At 36.1% G+C, this 12,170-nt stretch overlaps 2 protein-coding genes across 5 annotated transcripts; one reads left to right on the top strand and one right to left on the bottom strand.

The window, feature by feature from the left end:
* Positions 1-3,355: 3,355 nt before the first annotated feature.
* On the top strand, positions 3,356-5,614 carry LOC103945912. Its single transcript, XM_048570261.1, has 3 exons — positions 3,356-3,693; positions 4,027-4,524; positions 4,802-5,614. Exons 1-3 carry the CDS (start codon positions 3,603-3,605, stop codon positions 5,314-5,316), a joined length of 1,104 nt encoding a protein of 367 aa, XP_048426218.1. The 5' UTR covers positions 3,356-3,602; the 3' UTR covers positions 5,317-5,614.
* A 179-nt stretch (positions 5,615-5,793) lies between these two features.
* Positions 5,794-11,935, bottom strand: LOC103945914 (cytochrome b5 domain-containing protein RLF-like). Of its 4 annotated transcripts, XM_048570263.1 has the most exons (8): positions 11,778-11,860; positions 10,305-10,383; positions 9,978-10,122; positions 8,504-8,582; positions 7,975-8,335; positions 7,414-7,548; positions 6,709-6,759; positions 5,794-6,172 (listed from the first exon to the last, which is right to left on the bottom strand). In XM_048570263.1, the coding sequence occupies exons 4-8, from the start codon at positions 8,534-8,536 to the stop codon at positions 6,057-6,059; spliced, it is 696 nt and encodes a 231-aa protein (XP_048426220.1). In that variant the 5' UTR covers positions 8,537-8,582; positions 9,978-10,122; positions 10,305-10,383; positions 11,778-11,860; the 3' UTR covers positions 5,794-6,056. The 4 variants fall into 4 exon arrangements, with proteins under 4 accessions (XP_048426220.1, XP_048426221.1, XP_048426222.1 ...); XM_048570264.1 differs by lacking the exons at positions 8,504-8,582; positions 9,978-10,122 and having other exon boundaries at positions 11,778-11,935; XM_048570265.1 differs by lacking the exons at positions 9,978-10,122; positions 10,305-10,383 and having other exon boundaries at positions 11,778-11,847.
* Positions 11,936-12,170: the final 235 nt, after the last annotated feature.

Below are 12,170 nucleotides of genomic sequence, written 5' to 3'. Positions count from 1 at the left end.
TTTTATGAACACGTGAGCACAAGTTAGACCCGAACCGAATTTGTAATGAAAAAGTTATGTTTAGTTCAAGTAAGTTAATAATGGGTAAAGTTGTAGTGCGAATTATTTAGAGTTTGAAACACTGTTTTGATAGGGTGAGCTTGATTTTTGTGTACCTTTAAATTGTACAAAATTTGGACCATTTCCCATTTTCAAACCGGTCCCTCACTTACCACACCAACCAACCACCTTTCTCCCTATTTTCTATCACCCAATCAGAAATTCTCTCTCTTGTACAATCACAAACTCTCTCTCTCTCTCTCTCTCTCTCTCTCTCTCTCTCTCTCTCTCTTCTCTCTTCTCTCTCACCGTACCTCTTTTCTCTCTACAACAACAAAGAACCATTATCAAACCTCACAAGTCCAACTTCAAACCACCACCATCGTGCTCCTCTCCTTACCACGAGTTTGGCCAAATTTTTCTAGATTTCGGCGAACCAAACGGCGGCGGATGGCAACAACGGTGATCGAAGAGCTAGGGAAGAAGGAGAATATTCTGTTAAAGTTAACATAATTCTCACATCATTACTGACATCATTAAGTACGTTTGTTAAAGTTAACGAAATATTCCCCTGGAATCTATCAACGGATGCAGGCTCGTGACTTGCACGTTGCTGCGCATGTGACTGCAAGCTAACGGCGCGTGAGGGCACATGCCGCGGCGCATGGTCGATGTGTACGGGTTCATGACGTCGCATGGAATGTTTTCGTATATTTAAACCCTCCGTTAGTTTAAATAAATTCTAGCTTCGGTTTAAATTTATCCATATTTTATACATCACTTTCCTTTTGGCTACGTCACCTTTGGGTGTTAGCCAGCATACCTCAACTCCGGTCTAAGTGTGTCAAAAAGTCGATATAAATTTCTCTCATCCAAAAAAAAGTGGCATCACATAATTCCCAAGTCCTAACAAACAATAACTAATATTGAACCATTGATAGGTCCATTAGGTCATCAAGGCAAATTCAGTGATCCACTAGTCCTTCCACTGTAATCCATAATGCTATGATGTAGCAGTAGGTCCCAAAAAATTCATACAGCTAACTTTTTTTTCCATCTTTTTGTTGTTAATGTTATAATGTAGAGGAGTTTTAACGAAACACTTCTGGTACTGTTTACTTTTAACGAAAAATCACATTTTTACATTTTTCTGGTGCTATTCACTATAGTTTTATTTGTCATTTTTCATTAAAACTAAAGTTTTTTTTTTTTTTTTACTTTTCGTTAGTTTTTCTTATAATTTAAATGAAAAATGCAAGTAGTACTAAAAGTAAATAAATAAATAAATAAAGTAAAAAATAAAAGAAAATTGTTACTCGTATTTAAAAAATTCAATTGTGCACTTCATTGTTTACAATTAAAATGAAAAAAATTATGTGCACAACTAAATTTTTGGTTATTACAATAATAGAGGAGCTCTTAACGTCGAGACGTAGTAGCGTAATCTTCTCTTATTAGTGTATGGATAATTCTTTGTAATTTTGTAATTAATATCTTCGCATGTTTTACATTATATATATTTTTGTTGTAAATATTTAGATATTTAAAGGTTCTATTCTTGTTTTAATTTTTGTTTCTTTAATTTATTTGTATTTTTTACACATCTCTTTCACACTGAGGTTAGTGTGTCGGTTCCTAAATGAAAAAGGCCAAAGTCCTACATTATAAATTGACTGATGATCCCACACGTCTAGAAAAGAGTTTAACTTAGCAGACTTTTTTTTTTTAACATACAATATTAGTAATTGCTTTTAATAGAAATCGAATCTAAATTATTATTATTTTTTTTTTTATCAAAAGGTAAATTTGTTAAATTAAATGTTAGATTAGAGAATAGATAGGATTTGAACTTCCATTGTGGTGTAAGGAAACACTCTTCTCCACCACCGTAAAAAATGATAATTTCTAAGATTTCTCGCTTGTAAATGAACATAAATATTACTAGACTGTTATACTAAGTATTAAAAAACCAAATAAATAATGAATTTAGAAACAGAATCTGACATATCTTTGCTAAGCCATTTTTGTCAGACCGTCCAAAGGCAGAATCACACACAACCATCCACCGGAGTAATTTTTCGGTGTACCCGGTACACCAAAAAAATTTGGTGTACCCTCACTCATTATGGTGAGGGTACACCAAAAAAATTTGGTGCACCCTCACTTTTTGTACACCAAAAAAATTCTAATGAGTGAGGGTACACCAAATTTTTTTGGTGTACCCGGTACACCTAAAAATTTTCGCATCCACCGCAACGCCGCGATCCCCGAGGTATAATCCGCATATCAAAAAGGCATCCATGACCCTACTAATCCACAGATCATATGTTGGATATCAATCAATCAACTTTGAGTGGACTTAATTTGATTTATATTAGCTTAATGCTTATTTAATTTGATTTGTTTAATATTTATCAATATAACCTAAGCTCAAAACCCAAAATTTCAATTATTTTGTCGCAAAATTACTTAATTTTGATACAAGATATCATATAAAATAATAAGCTAATACTTTAGGAAGGTTCATATTATGCACACTGCATGTATTGGCTTTTACACGAGGAACGTTAAACTAGTTTTTGGAATCAAGATCAAGTTGTTCTTATCTGACACTAATGGATCTGCTTCATCCGTATCTTTGGCAAAAGCCCTTCATTGATAGCGTATTAGCGTTTTACTAAGCAAGTAAACTACCATTACCAAAAAGATTCAAAACCTAAACTGAAAGAGACTCTACAAAAAAAAAAAAACTTTCAGACTCGGTAAGCTTGACCTTATCGTTCATGTTAATAAAACTAAAACACACATTGATAATGTGAATATCCCCAAACAACTATCTGCTTTACATTAATAACTTAGGTGTTAGAGTTAGACATAAATAGAAGTGTGATGACGTAGACGTTGAAACTTTACCGTGCAAATCTAGCTTAACGAATCTGAGGAAGGAGTTGTTAGTTAATAACACATTTGCTAACCATTTTCTAGTACAGTGACATGAAAATTTAAAATCTTTGTAAGCCAATTACATGGAGGCCAAGGCAACCTCCAGTCTACATGTAGCAGCGTTTCTCTGAAGATGTGGATTGTCAATGACCTATAGTAGAATTCGAACTTGAATATGGTTGCAAAAACACAATATTCTAGTCAACTTAACTAAACCTCGATTTGCAGTTTTACGCGCTTGGTAGTCAACACAACTTTGTACGTTTTCCCTCTTGTTTTGGAATTTCGATGAACATTACAAGAATAGTACTAGCATGAATTACGGAGAGAGAGGCGGTTTGCGGAATCCAGGAATCCAGAAGTCGAGGACAACCAGACACAAACCCATCAGAGGGAGAAGAAGACTCAGAAGAGGGTTCTTTGAATTTAAAGGAGGTTTGGAGGCAGGTTGCCAGGTGGCACCTCCCTCTTAACGCGATTTCTGCAATAACTTTCCTTCTTTCCCATTTCCCCATCTTATCCTCCGCACTTGTATAAATCTGAACCCTCCTCCCTCTCTCTCCCACAACAAACACAAACACCTCTCTCTCTCTCTCTCTCTCTCATCTGTTACCATTCTAATGGTGAAAATGGCTACTGGGTTGCTCTCACTTTTGCTTGCATTCGCACTGCTGCTCACTAATCCTGCTTCTGCAGCTTTGCCTTTGGATGGTAAACTCTCTCTCTCTCTCTCTCTCTCTCTCTCTCTCTCATCTGTTTTACTGAACTCTGTCTTTACTTAAGTTTATACTACTTTTAGCGTTTTCTCAATGAACTGATCTTGTTTGCTTAAAACTGTATTTTCAAGAATTGGTTGTAATACTTACAAGTACTTAGTACTATCACCGTCCTACGCTACGGTCAGGTATACTGTAATGACATCCAAGAATCATATATGACCGTCAGACGGTGATAGTACTAAGTACTGTAGTAACCCACAAATATTTTTTGAACTTTTTCCTGATCAATTATTTACCATCTCTGTGACTTGCGTGTTTAAATCAGGACTCTTGGCCAATGGCAACTTTGAAGAACCGCCAAAACCAACAGACCTCAAGAAAACAGTTATCATAGGCAAAAATTCACTGCCCAAATGGGAAATCGATGGCCTGGTGGAGTACATCTCCGCGGGGCCGCAACCCGGCGGAATGTACTTTGATGTAGCTCATGGTGTCCATGCTGTGAGGCTTGGCAATGATGCCTCAATCTCCCAGACCATTAAGGTCAAGCTAGGGTCTCTGTATGCCCTGACATTTGGGGCATCAAGGACTTGTGCCCAAGAGGAGGTTTTGAGGGTGTCAGTTCCCCCCCAGGCAGGGGACCTTCCTCTGCAAACCTTGTACAGCAGCAATGGCGGCGACACTTATGCTTGGGGATTCAGAGCAACTTCTGAAACTGTTAAAGTGACCTTTCACAATCCTGGGATTCAAGAGGATCCTGCTTGTGGTCCACTCTTGGATGCAGTTGCTATCAAGGAGCTTTTCCCCGTGTACCCCTCTAGAGGTAAATTGGATATTGATAACTATGTTTCTGCTAGTTTTTGGTCTTTCTCTGTGCACGGCTGGAGTTTTCAGTTTGATCTCATTTGTCGACATGGTTGATTGTTTTAGGGTATAGAATCATCACTTAAAGGTTAGACTTAAGGTTTTTAGTGTCGGATTTGTTAATCACTTTGATTTTACGTTTTAAGCATCCAACTGTGCTCAGTTCAGTTCAATAGTTCGATTGGTAACCATTTCAGTGTTCAGTTTACAAAATCATTGAATGTTTGACGTTGCAGATAATTTGGTCAGAAACCCTGGCTTTGAAGAGGCTCCCCACAGGTTATTCAACTCTTCCCATGGTGTACTCCTCCCTCCAAAACAACTAGATGCGACATCCCCGCTCCCCGGCTGGATCATCGAGTCCCTCAAGGCCGTAAAGTTCATCGACGCAAAACATTTTAATGTTCCATTCGGAAAGGGCGCAGTTGAGCTTGTTGCAGGGAGAGAAAGTGCCATAGCCCAGGTTCTTAGAACTGTTCCCAACAAGCTCTACAGCCTTTCATTCACTGTCGGTGATGCAAGAAACGGCTGCCATGGATCAATGATGGTTGAAGCATTTGCCGGCAAGGAAACGCTCAAAGTTCCGTTCACCTCCAAAGGAAAAGGCGGGTTCAAGACGGCCAGTTTCAGGTTCAAAGCGGTTTCAATCAGGACGAGAATCACGTTCTTCAGCTCTTTCTACCACACCAAGGACTACGGAGCTCTTTGTGGCCCTATCCTAGATGAAGTTAAGGTTTCCCCTGTTGCTTAAATGCTAGTTTTTTAGTTATATCACCACAAAACTACAACATCATTATAGAGACCAATGGCCAGATGTGTTACCGTTATAGAAGTATTAGGGCTATAGAAGTATTAGGGCTAGTTTGGTATTGTTACGCTATACTTTTTACTAGAGTTATGAAACTTTTCAGGAATAAAATTAAAATCCATCACCGATTAACTCGTTATGGTCGAATTCTATAACTACCGGACCTAGAGTTTTTTTCTTCAAAACGCTACTTCAAGTGTTCTGGACAGTAATGCAACTTTAAAGGGGCTTTATATGTGAAGGATCTTAATATTTCTTTGGTAGCTTATGCTAAATTAGGATGTTTAATGATGCGATAATCATATTGCAAAGCTTGCTAAGAACCCCTTGCCCTTGCTAATTACAGCAGCTAAACCGTTAAGCACGTTCGAATACGAAAACAAAAACATATCGAAACTTTCCAGTTCGATCGCAAGGAAATAACGGAATCAGTAATATGCACCATTAAGCATTCAAAATCAAGGGGTATGTATTAACATGAATTACACTTTTGATTATTTGATTGAACATGCAATAAAGTTCCATAGAATGTAAGAACATCTCTAATGCTTATGAAACAATAATACACAACATCTCAATTTGACAACATGGCACAACGTGTGAGAAGGTGTGTACGAAAATGAAATTATAAAATTGTCCGGTGAGATGATAGGAAAATAAATTGATGTACCAATCTGCCGGTATCATGAGGGGGCCGAAGATTCCGAGCGGTTGGAATGTTGCCCTTCACTGTCGTCTAAAGTACCAACGAGACATTTCTCGAGTAAAAATTCAGCATTCACCCAAGCATGATATTTATCTAAAGCAATGTAGTAAGGAGCAATAGTTAACAGCACTTTATAAGAAGCTAAAATAAAATGAAGATGATCCCACACAAATTGCTGATTTGCGGGCATTGTTAGATTTGCTGAAGTTTGGGTCTGGCTTAGGAGAACCTTTTTGGTTGTGTTATTTCGCCACATCGGATTTCAGGGATCCTAAACCCATTCCTTGGAATGAGATGAATCAGGAACCAAAAGAATCCGGCATTCCTATTCAAGTTTTGGAAATGCTAGGGACTTTGGTGAACAAGAAAAAGAAAAAAAATCCTCCCACTAAAAATAACAAGTTTTACGGGCAGTTCTGTACGCAGAGAATACATTTGCTCACCACCCACTCTGTACCATTGGAAGAGTATGATTTAATCTATCCGCTACGCAGATCCCAAAAATAAAAACTCATCCAACAACACATAATATGGTGGTAGCAAATCTATTCTCTTGTTTCATGGACACGTCAGGCTTAAGAACAATAAAACTCAACGACACATAACCAATGAAGTATAGAAAAGGATACTGAACAAAGATGTGCAATCTTTTCCCACAGCCTTCTTTAGAATATCAACACCTAAAGAAAAAGAAATCATCAGAAACAGGAATAGTATGTCATGCAGTTCTGACCAAATAATACATACACAAACTCTCGCAAGTCAACCATTTATGGATCGTAGTTATAGATCTCATCACTAAGCAGTTTTTTGGTGACAGAATTATACCAATTGCAATTGAAGATTTTAATAAAATTGGTGGTAATGCATTTGCAAAGGCTTATATAGAGATAATATTGTTAACATCAGATTGCCCTATAAGCAAACGCTTTACCTTTCTACCTTATTACTCTTCCTATGTCATTGATGGGCTCAGAGTTGTCACACATCCACCAAGTCAACTTAAATCAATAGTCCACATCCCTTATATAGCTAATCTTCATTAGAAATATAGAAGAAACAAAAGTTGGGCAGATTTCTGGTATAGCACTTCTCATAGACGGTAGATGTCCCATCCTATTAAATTTATTTTGTCGGCTAAGTTGGCATAGTGGAGCAATAAAACTTCAAACTTCAATAAGAAGACTTACAAAAACCCAATAAAACATGCCTACTGATATAAATACTTTAAAATTTTGGGGTTTATGGAGAAAGGTGTCAGCAATACACACTTGGGATGACACTGCTCACTCCAGCTAACATTTGAACTTGAACAGACTAAAATACGTACATACCTCCGGGGTGAAATCTCATGTATGGAGACAAATTGTACACACGGCCTTTTAGAACAGTCCACATTGAATCTCCTTTTTGGTGCTGTTTAACTTCATTCAGTGAAATAAGCCTCTTATTTGATTGTCCCTTTAAACCTGAGAAACAATTTGTATCTTGAGAAGCTAACACTGATATAATCACTACTGCACTTAAAAATACCCAAGATATCACATGTTGTTTCCTGAACTTATAATAACATGCATTAAAAATTCACAACGAATAGGCTTGCTACGAGTACATAATATTCCTAAACATGTTCTCCAACAAGATTGAATTAGGAACCTCAGTAAACTTGTAATGCTAAAATCCAAGCCCTTCCAATCCAACCTTCTATTTCATTGGGCAAAGTTTGAAAGTATTTTCTTTATATCTTTTGATAATTGCCTTTAGGATTATGTATGCATCATAGCTACCAGAACACAAATGACGAGAAAAAAAAAGTCAAGAAAAGTATTGGCAGGAAGAAGAAAATTTATGACAGATGAGAAGCAATTTCAGCTGAAGCACTTTTAACTAAGTACCTGCAAGGTCAGGATGTGTTCGAGTAAGTTTGAGCCAATCCATTTGGCTATACCCCTTCTCAAAAGGAACTTTAGCACGAGTTGCAGGCTTCACTGACTTTCCAGCATCACCTGATTTTAGTTGCTTCGGAACTTCAGATTTCTTTTTCATGGATGATGCATCAATGATGCTGACAGACAAAGAACCAACTGTTTCCTGTTTTTTGGAAGCGGCTCCTCCTGGTAATCCACCTTGCCACAGAACACCTCTATTCTCATTACTACTATTGCCATTTGACAATCCATCCTTTAGGGTAATGTTTTCTATATCTGAAGTGAGCTTCTTTGTCTCATAACCATCCTGGTTGCCTGGTGGACCAACCTGAACATATACCACAGACCTTACTCCAATATAGAATTATGACATACAAAAACCCAGCGCCAATCAATCATACCCCCGAAACACAAACCACTGCAGATAATGCATTGAAGCAATGCATATTTCAAGGGTATAACTTTCTTGATAGCAAAATGTACATATAACGCTTACCTGACAAAAAGTGAAATCGTTATCATTCTCCATTTCCAAGCCGAATGAAGTTCCCAAAAACTATTTCAAGCAATCTTTCCTGTCAAAAGATAATATAAACATCACATTTTAATACCAAAAAGATCATGAGATGGCTTTTCTAAAATACTATAGTACCATACCCTGATAGCCAAACTTAAATGATAACCATCCAATAAGACAAAATACATGAAACAGGGACAATTAGGACTCTTGATTACACCCTATCAATTACAAATCTTTAATACACAACAGATTAACACTGTTTACTACTGCTTTTGATAACTATGTTTAAAAATATTTTTGAAAACTCAGCCAAACAGGTCAAGCTCCCCCTCCCACCTCCTAAAGACTGAAGAGGAAAAAGATAAAATTAAATTCTCAGTAAATATGTTGTACTTTATAGATATATTAATTGGTGAGTACCAAAAAATGTTATGTCCAACTAAAGGAACAAGAAAAATATATGACATCTACATTAGTGTTTACGAAGTGAGATGGGTATCAGGCCCAAACTTGTATGTCATCACGCTAAGAAACTCACAAATCATAATCATTCAGACAAAAATCCACGATTCATATAAGCTAAGGAGTAAAAGTAATCCACTAAGCTTAAAATCGTCGAAATTTCAATTTAATTGAAAACGGAACAACTTTGTGTGCTTAACTTTGACTCCAAAATTTCCAAAAGCCAATGTGATTCCAAGCATTAACTCTACTACAACTTCATTCCAGTATCCAAATTGATTTCAAGCAAATAGCTCATTACCCAATAATCATAACCTTGAATCCAAGTTCTTATACGTTCAAATCCAATTGAAGAAAGCAATTGGCATACAAAGCACCCCCCACTCTAATAGTTTTAGAAAGGCAGCAATTGAATAACATCATTCATAACCCGGGACTTGGGAAAAAAGAAAACAAAATGAACAAAACCTCCATTGCTCCAGCTGACCAAAAATACCACAACACCCTAGTCTAACTAAAATTCTTCGATTCACCGAAACTGAATTCGGTTAAATTACACAATACCAAACTTTAATATAACATCTCCTTTCCCATTATTCTTAGTTATCAAGCAAATGGTTAATCTATATACACACACCACAATTAAGCAATTATCAATTTTTCCCAGCTAAAAACACAGCAGTTAAACTAAAACTTGTATTCGGGAAAATTGGTAATCATAATAACCAAACTCAAAAAATACCCAAATACCAATTCAACCATGAATTTGTTAAGTCAAGATGAATCTCTAATGATCTAATCTGGTAACCAACTAATCAATGACAATAAAAAGTTATATCACAGAACCTCAAGTCGCTGACTTCCAATTGTTTTTGCCTGTTATTGTTGAAATTTCAATTTTCTATGTGGTTTCCTTGAACTTTCTCGGCAACCAAACAGAAAGTGAAGAATAATCCAAGTAGATGAGAAATGGGAAAGAAAAACGTACTCGCAAGTGTGTATTCAGGTTGATGTAGATGCCCTTTCACCCTCCCTCTCTCTGTCTTCAGTATGCGATCGTCGAGACAGCAGAATTGGAGTCGCTTGATTCAAGTTCCGTTATTGTCAGCTTGAAGAATAAGCTAATCTAATGCCTTTTATTTGAAAGAAAAAAAAAACATAAGACAACTAGTGCAATATAGAATTATGACATACAAAAACCCAGCGCCAATCAATCATACCCCCGAAACACAAACCACTGCAGATAATGCATTGAAGCAATGCATATTTCAAGGATATAACTTTCTTGATAGCAAAATGTACATATAACGCTTACCTGACAAAAAGTGAAATCGTTATCATTCTCCATTTCCAAGCCGAATGAAGTTCCCAAAAACTATTTCAAGCAATCTTTCCTGTCAAAAGATAATATAAACATCACATTTTAATACCAAAAAGATCATAAGATGGCTTTTCTAAAATACTATAGTACCATACCCTGATAGCCAAACTTAAATGATAACCATCCAATAAGACAAAATACATGAAACAGGGACAATTAGGACTCTTGATTACACCCTATCAATTACAAATCTTGAATACACAACAGATTAACACTGTTTACTACTGCTTTTGATAACTATGTTTAAAAATATTTTTGAAAACTCAGCCAAACAGGTCAAGCTCCCCCTCCCACCTCCTAAAGACTGAAGAGGAAAAAGATAAAACTAAATTCTCAGTAAATATGTTTTACTTTATGGATATATTAATTGGTGAGTACCAAAAAATGTTATGTCTAACTAAAGGAACAAGAAAAATATATGACATCTCTGTTAGTGTTTACGAAGTGAGATGGGTATCAGGCCCAAACTCGTATGTCATCACGCTAAGAAACTCACAAATCATAATCATTCAGACAAAAGTCCACGATTCATATAAGCTAAGGAATAAAAGTAAACCACTAAGCTTAAAATCGTCGAAACTTCAATTTAATTGAAAACAGAACAACTTTGTGTGCTTAACTTTGACTCCAAAATTTCCAAAAGCCAATGTGATTCCAAGCATTAACTCTACTACAACTTCATTCCAGTATCCAAATTGATTTCAAGCAAATAGCTCATTACCCAATAATCATAACTTTGAATCCAAGTTCTTATACGTTCAAATCCAATTGAAGAAAGCAATTGGCATACAAAGCACCCCCCCTCTAATAGTTTTAGAAAGGCAGCAATTGAATAACATCATTCATAACCCGGGACTTGGGAAAAAAGAAAACAAAATGAACAAAACCTCCATTGCCCCAGCTGACCAAAAATACCACAACACCCTAGTCTAACTAAAATTCTTCGATTCACCGAAACTGAATTCGGTTAAATTACACAATACCAAACTTTAATATAACATCTCCTTTCCCATTATTCTTAGTTATCAAGCAAATGGTTAATCTATATACACACACCACAATTAAGCAATTATCAATTTTTCCCAGCTAAAAACACAGCAGTTAAACTAAAACTTGTATTCGGGAAAATTGGTAATCATAATAACCAAACTCAAAAAATACCCAAATACCAATTCAACCATGAATTTGTTAAGTCAAGATGAATCTCTAATGATCTAATCTGGTAACCAACTAATCAATGACAATAAAAAGTTATATCACAGAACCTCAAGTCGCTGACTTCCAATTGTTTTTGCCTGTTATTGTTGAAATTTCAATTTTCTATGTGGTTTCCTTGAACTTTCTCGGCAACCAAACAGAAAGCGAAGAATAATCCAAGTAGATGAGAAATGGGAAAGAAAAACGTACTCGCAAGTGTGTATTCAGGTTGATTTAGATGCCCTTTCACCCTCCCTCTCTCTGTCTTCAGTATGCGATCGTCGAGACAGCAGAATTGGAGTCGATTGATTCAAGTTCCGTTATTGTCAGCTTGAAGAATAAGCTAATCTAATGCCTTTTATTTGAAAAAAAAAAAAAAAAAAACATAAGACAACTAGTGGACCCTCTCGGTCCGGTGGAGGAAAGTTGAGAATTGCACCTTACTTATGGTCAAAATTCATTTAATTGTTTTAACCATTGGATTTAATTTTGTGTCGTTAGATTAATTTTTTTTTTTAACAGTTAGATTTGATCATATTAGATCACAATAGTTGGATTCAATAAATTTATAAATATAAAACTAAAAATTAAATAATTTTGAAT

Source organism: the organism of the source record quoted next, unplaced genomic scaffold (assembly GCF_019419815.1).
Source record: "Pyrus x bretschneideri cultivar Hongxiangsu unplaced genomic scaffold, Pyrus_bretschneideri_v1 Contig52, whole genome shotgun sequence".
Taxonomy (NCBI): domain Eukaryota; kingdom Viridiplantae; phylum Streptophyta; class Magnoliopsida; order Rosales; family Rosaceae; genus Pyrus; species Pyrus x bretschneideri.
This window is presented reverse-complemented; position numbering and strand designations above follow the sequence as displayed.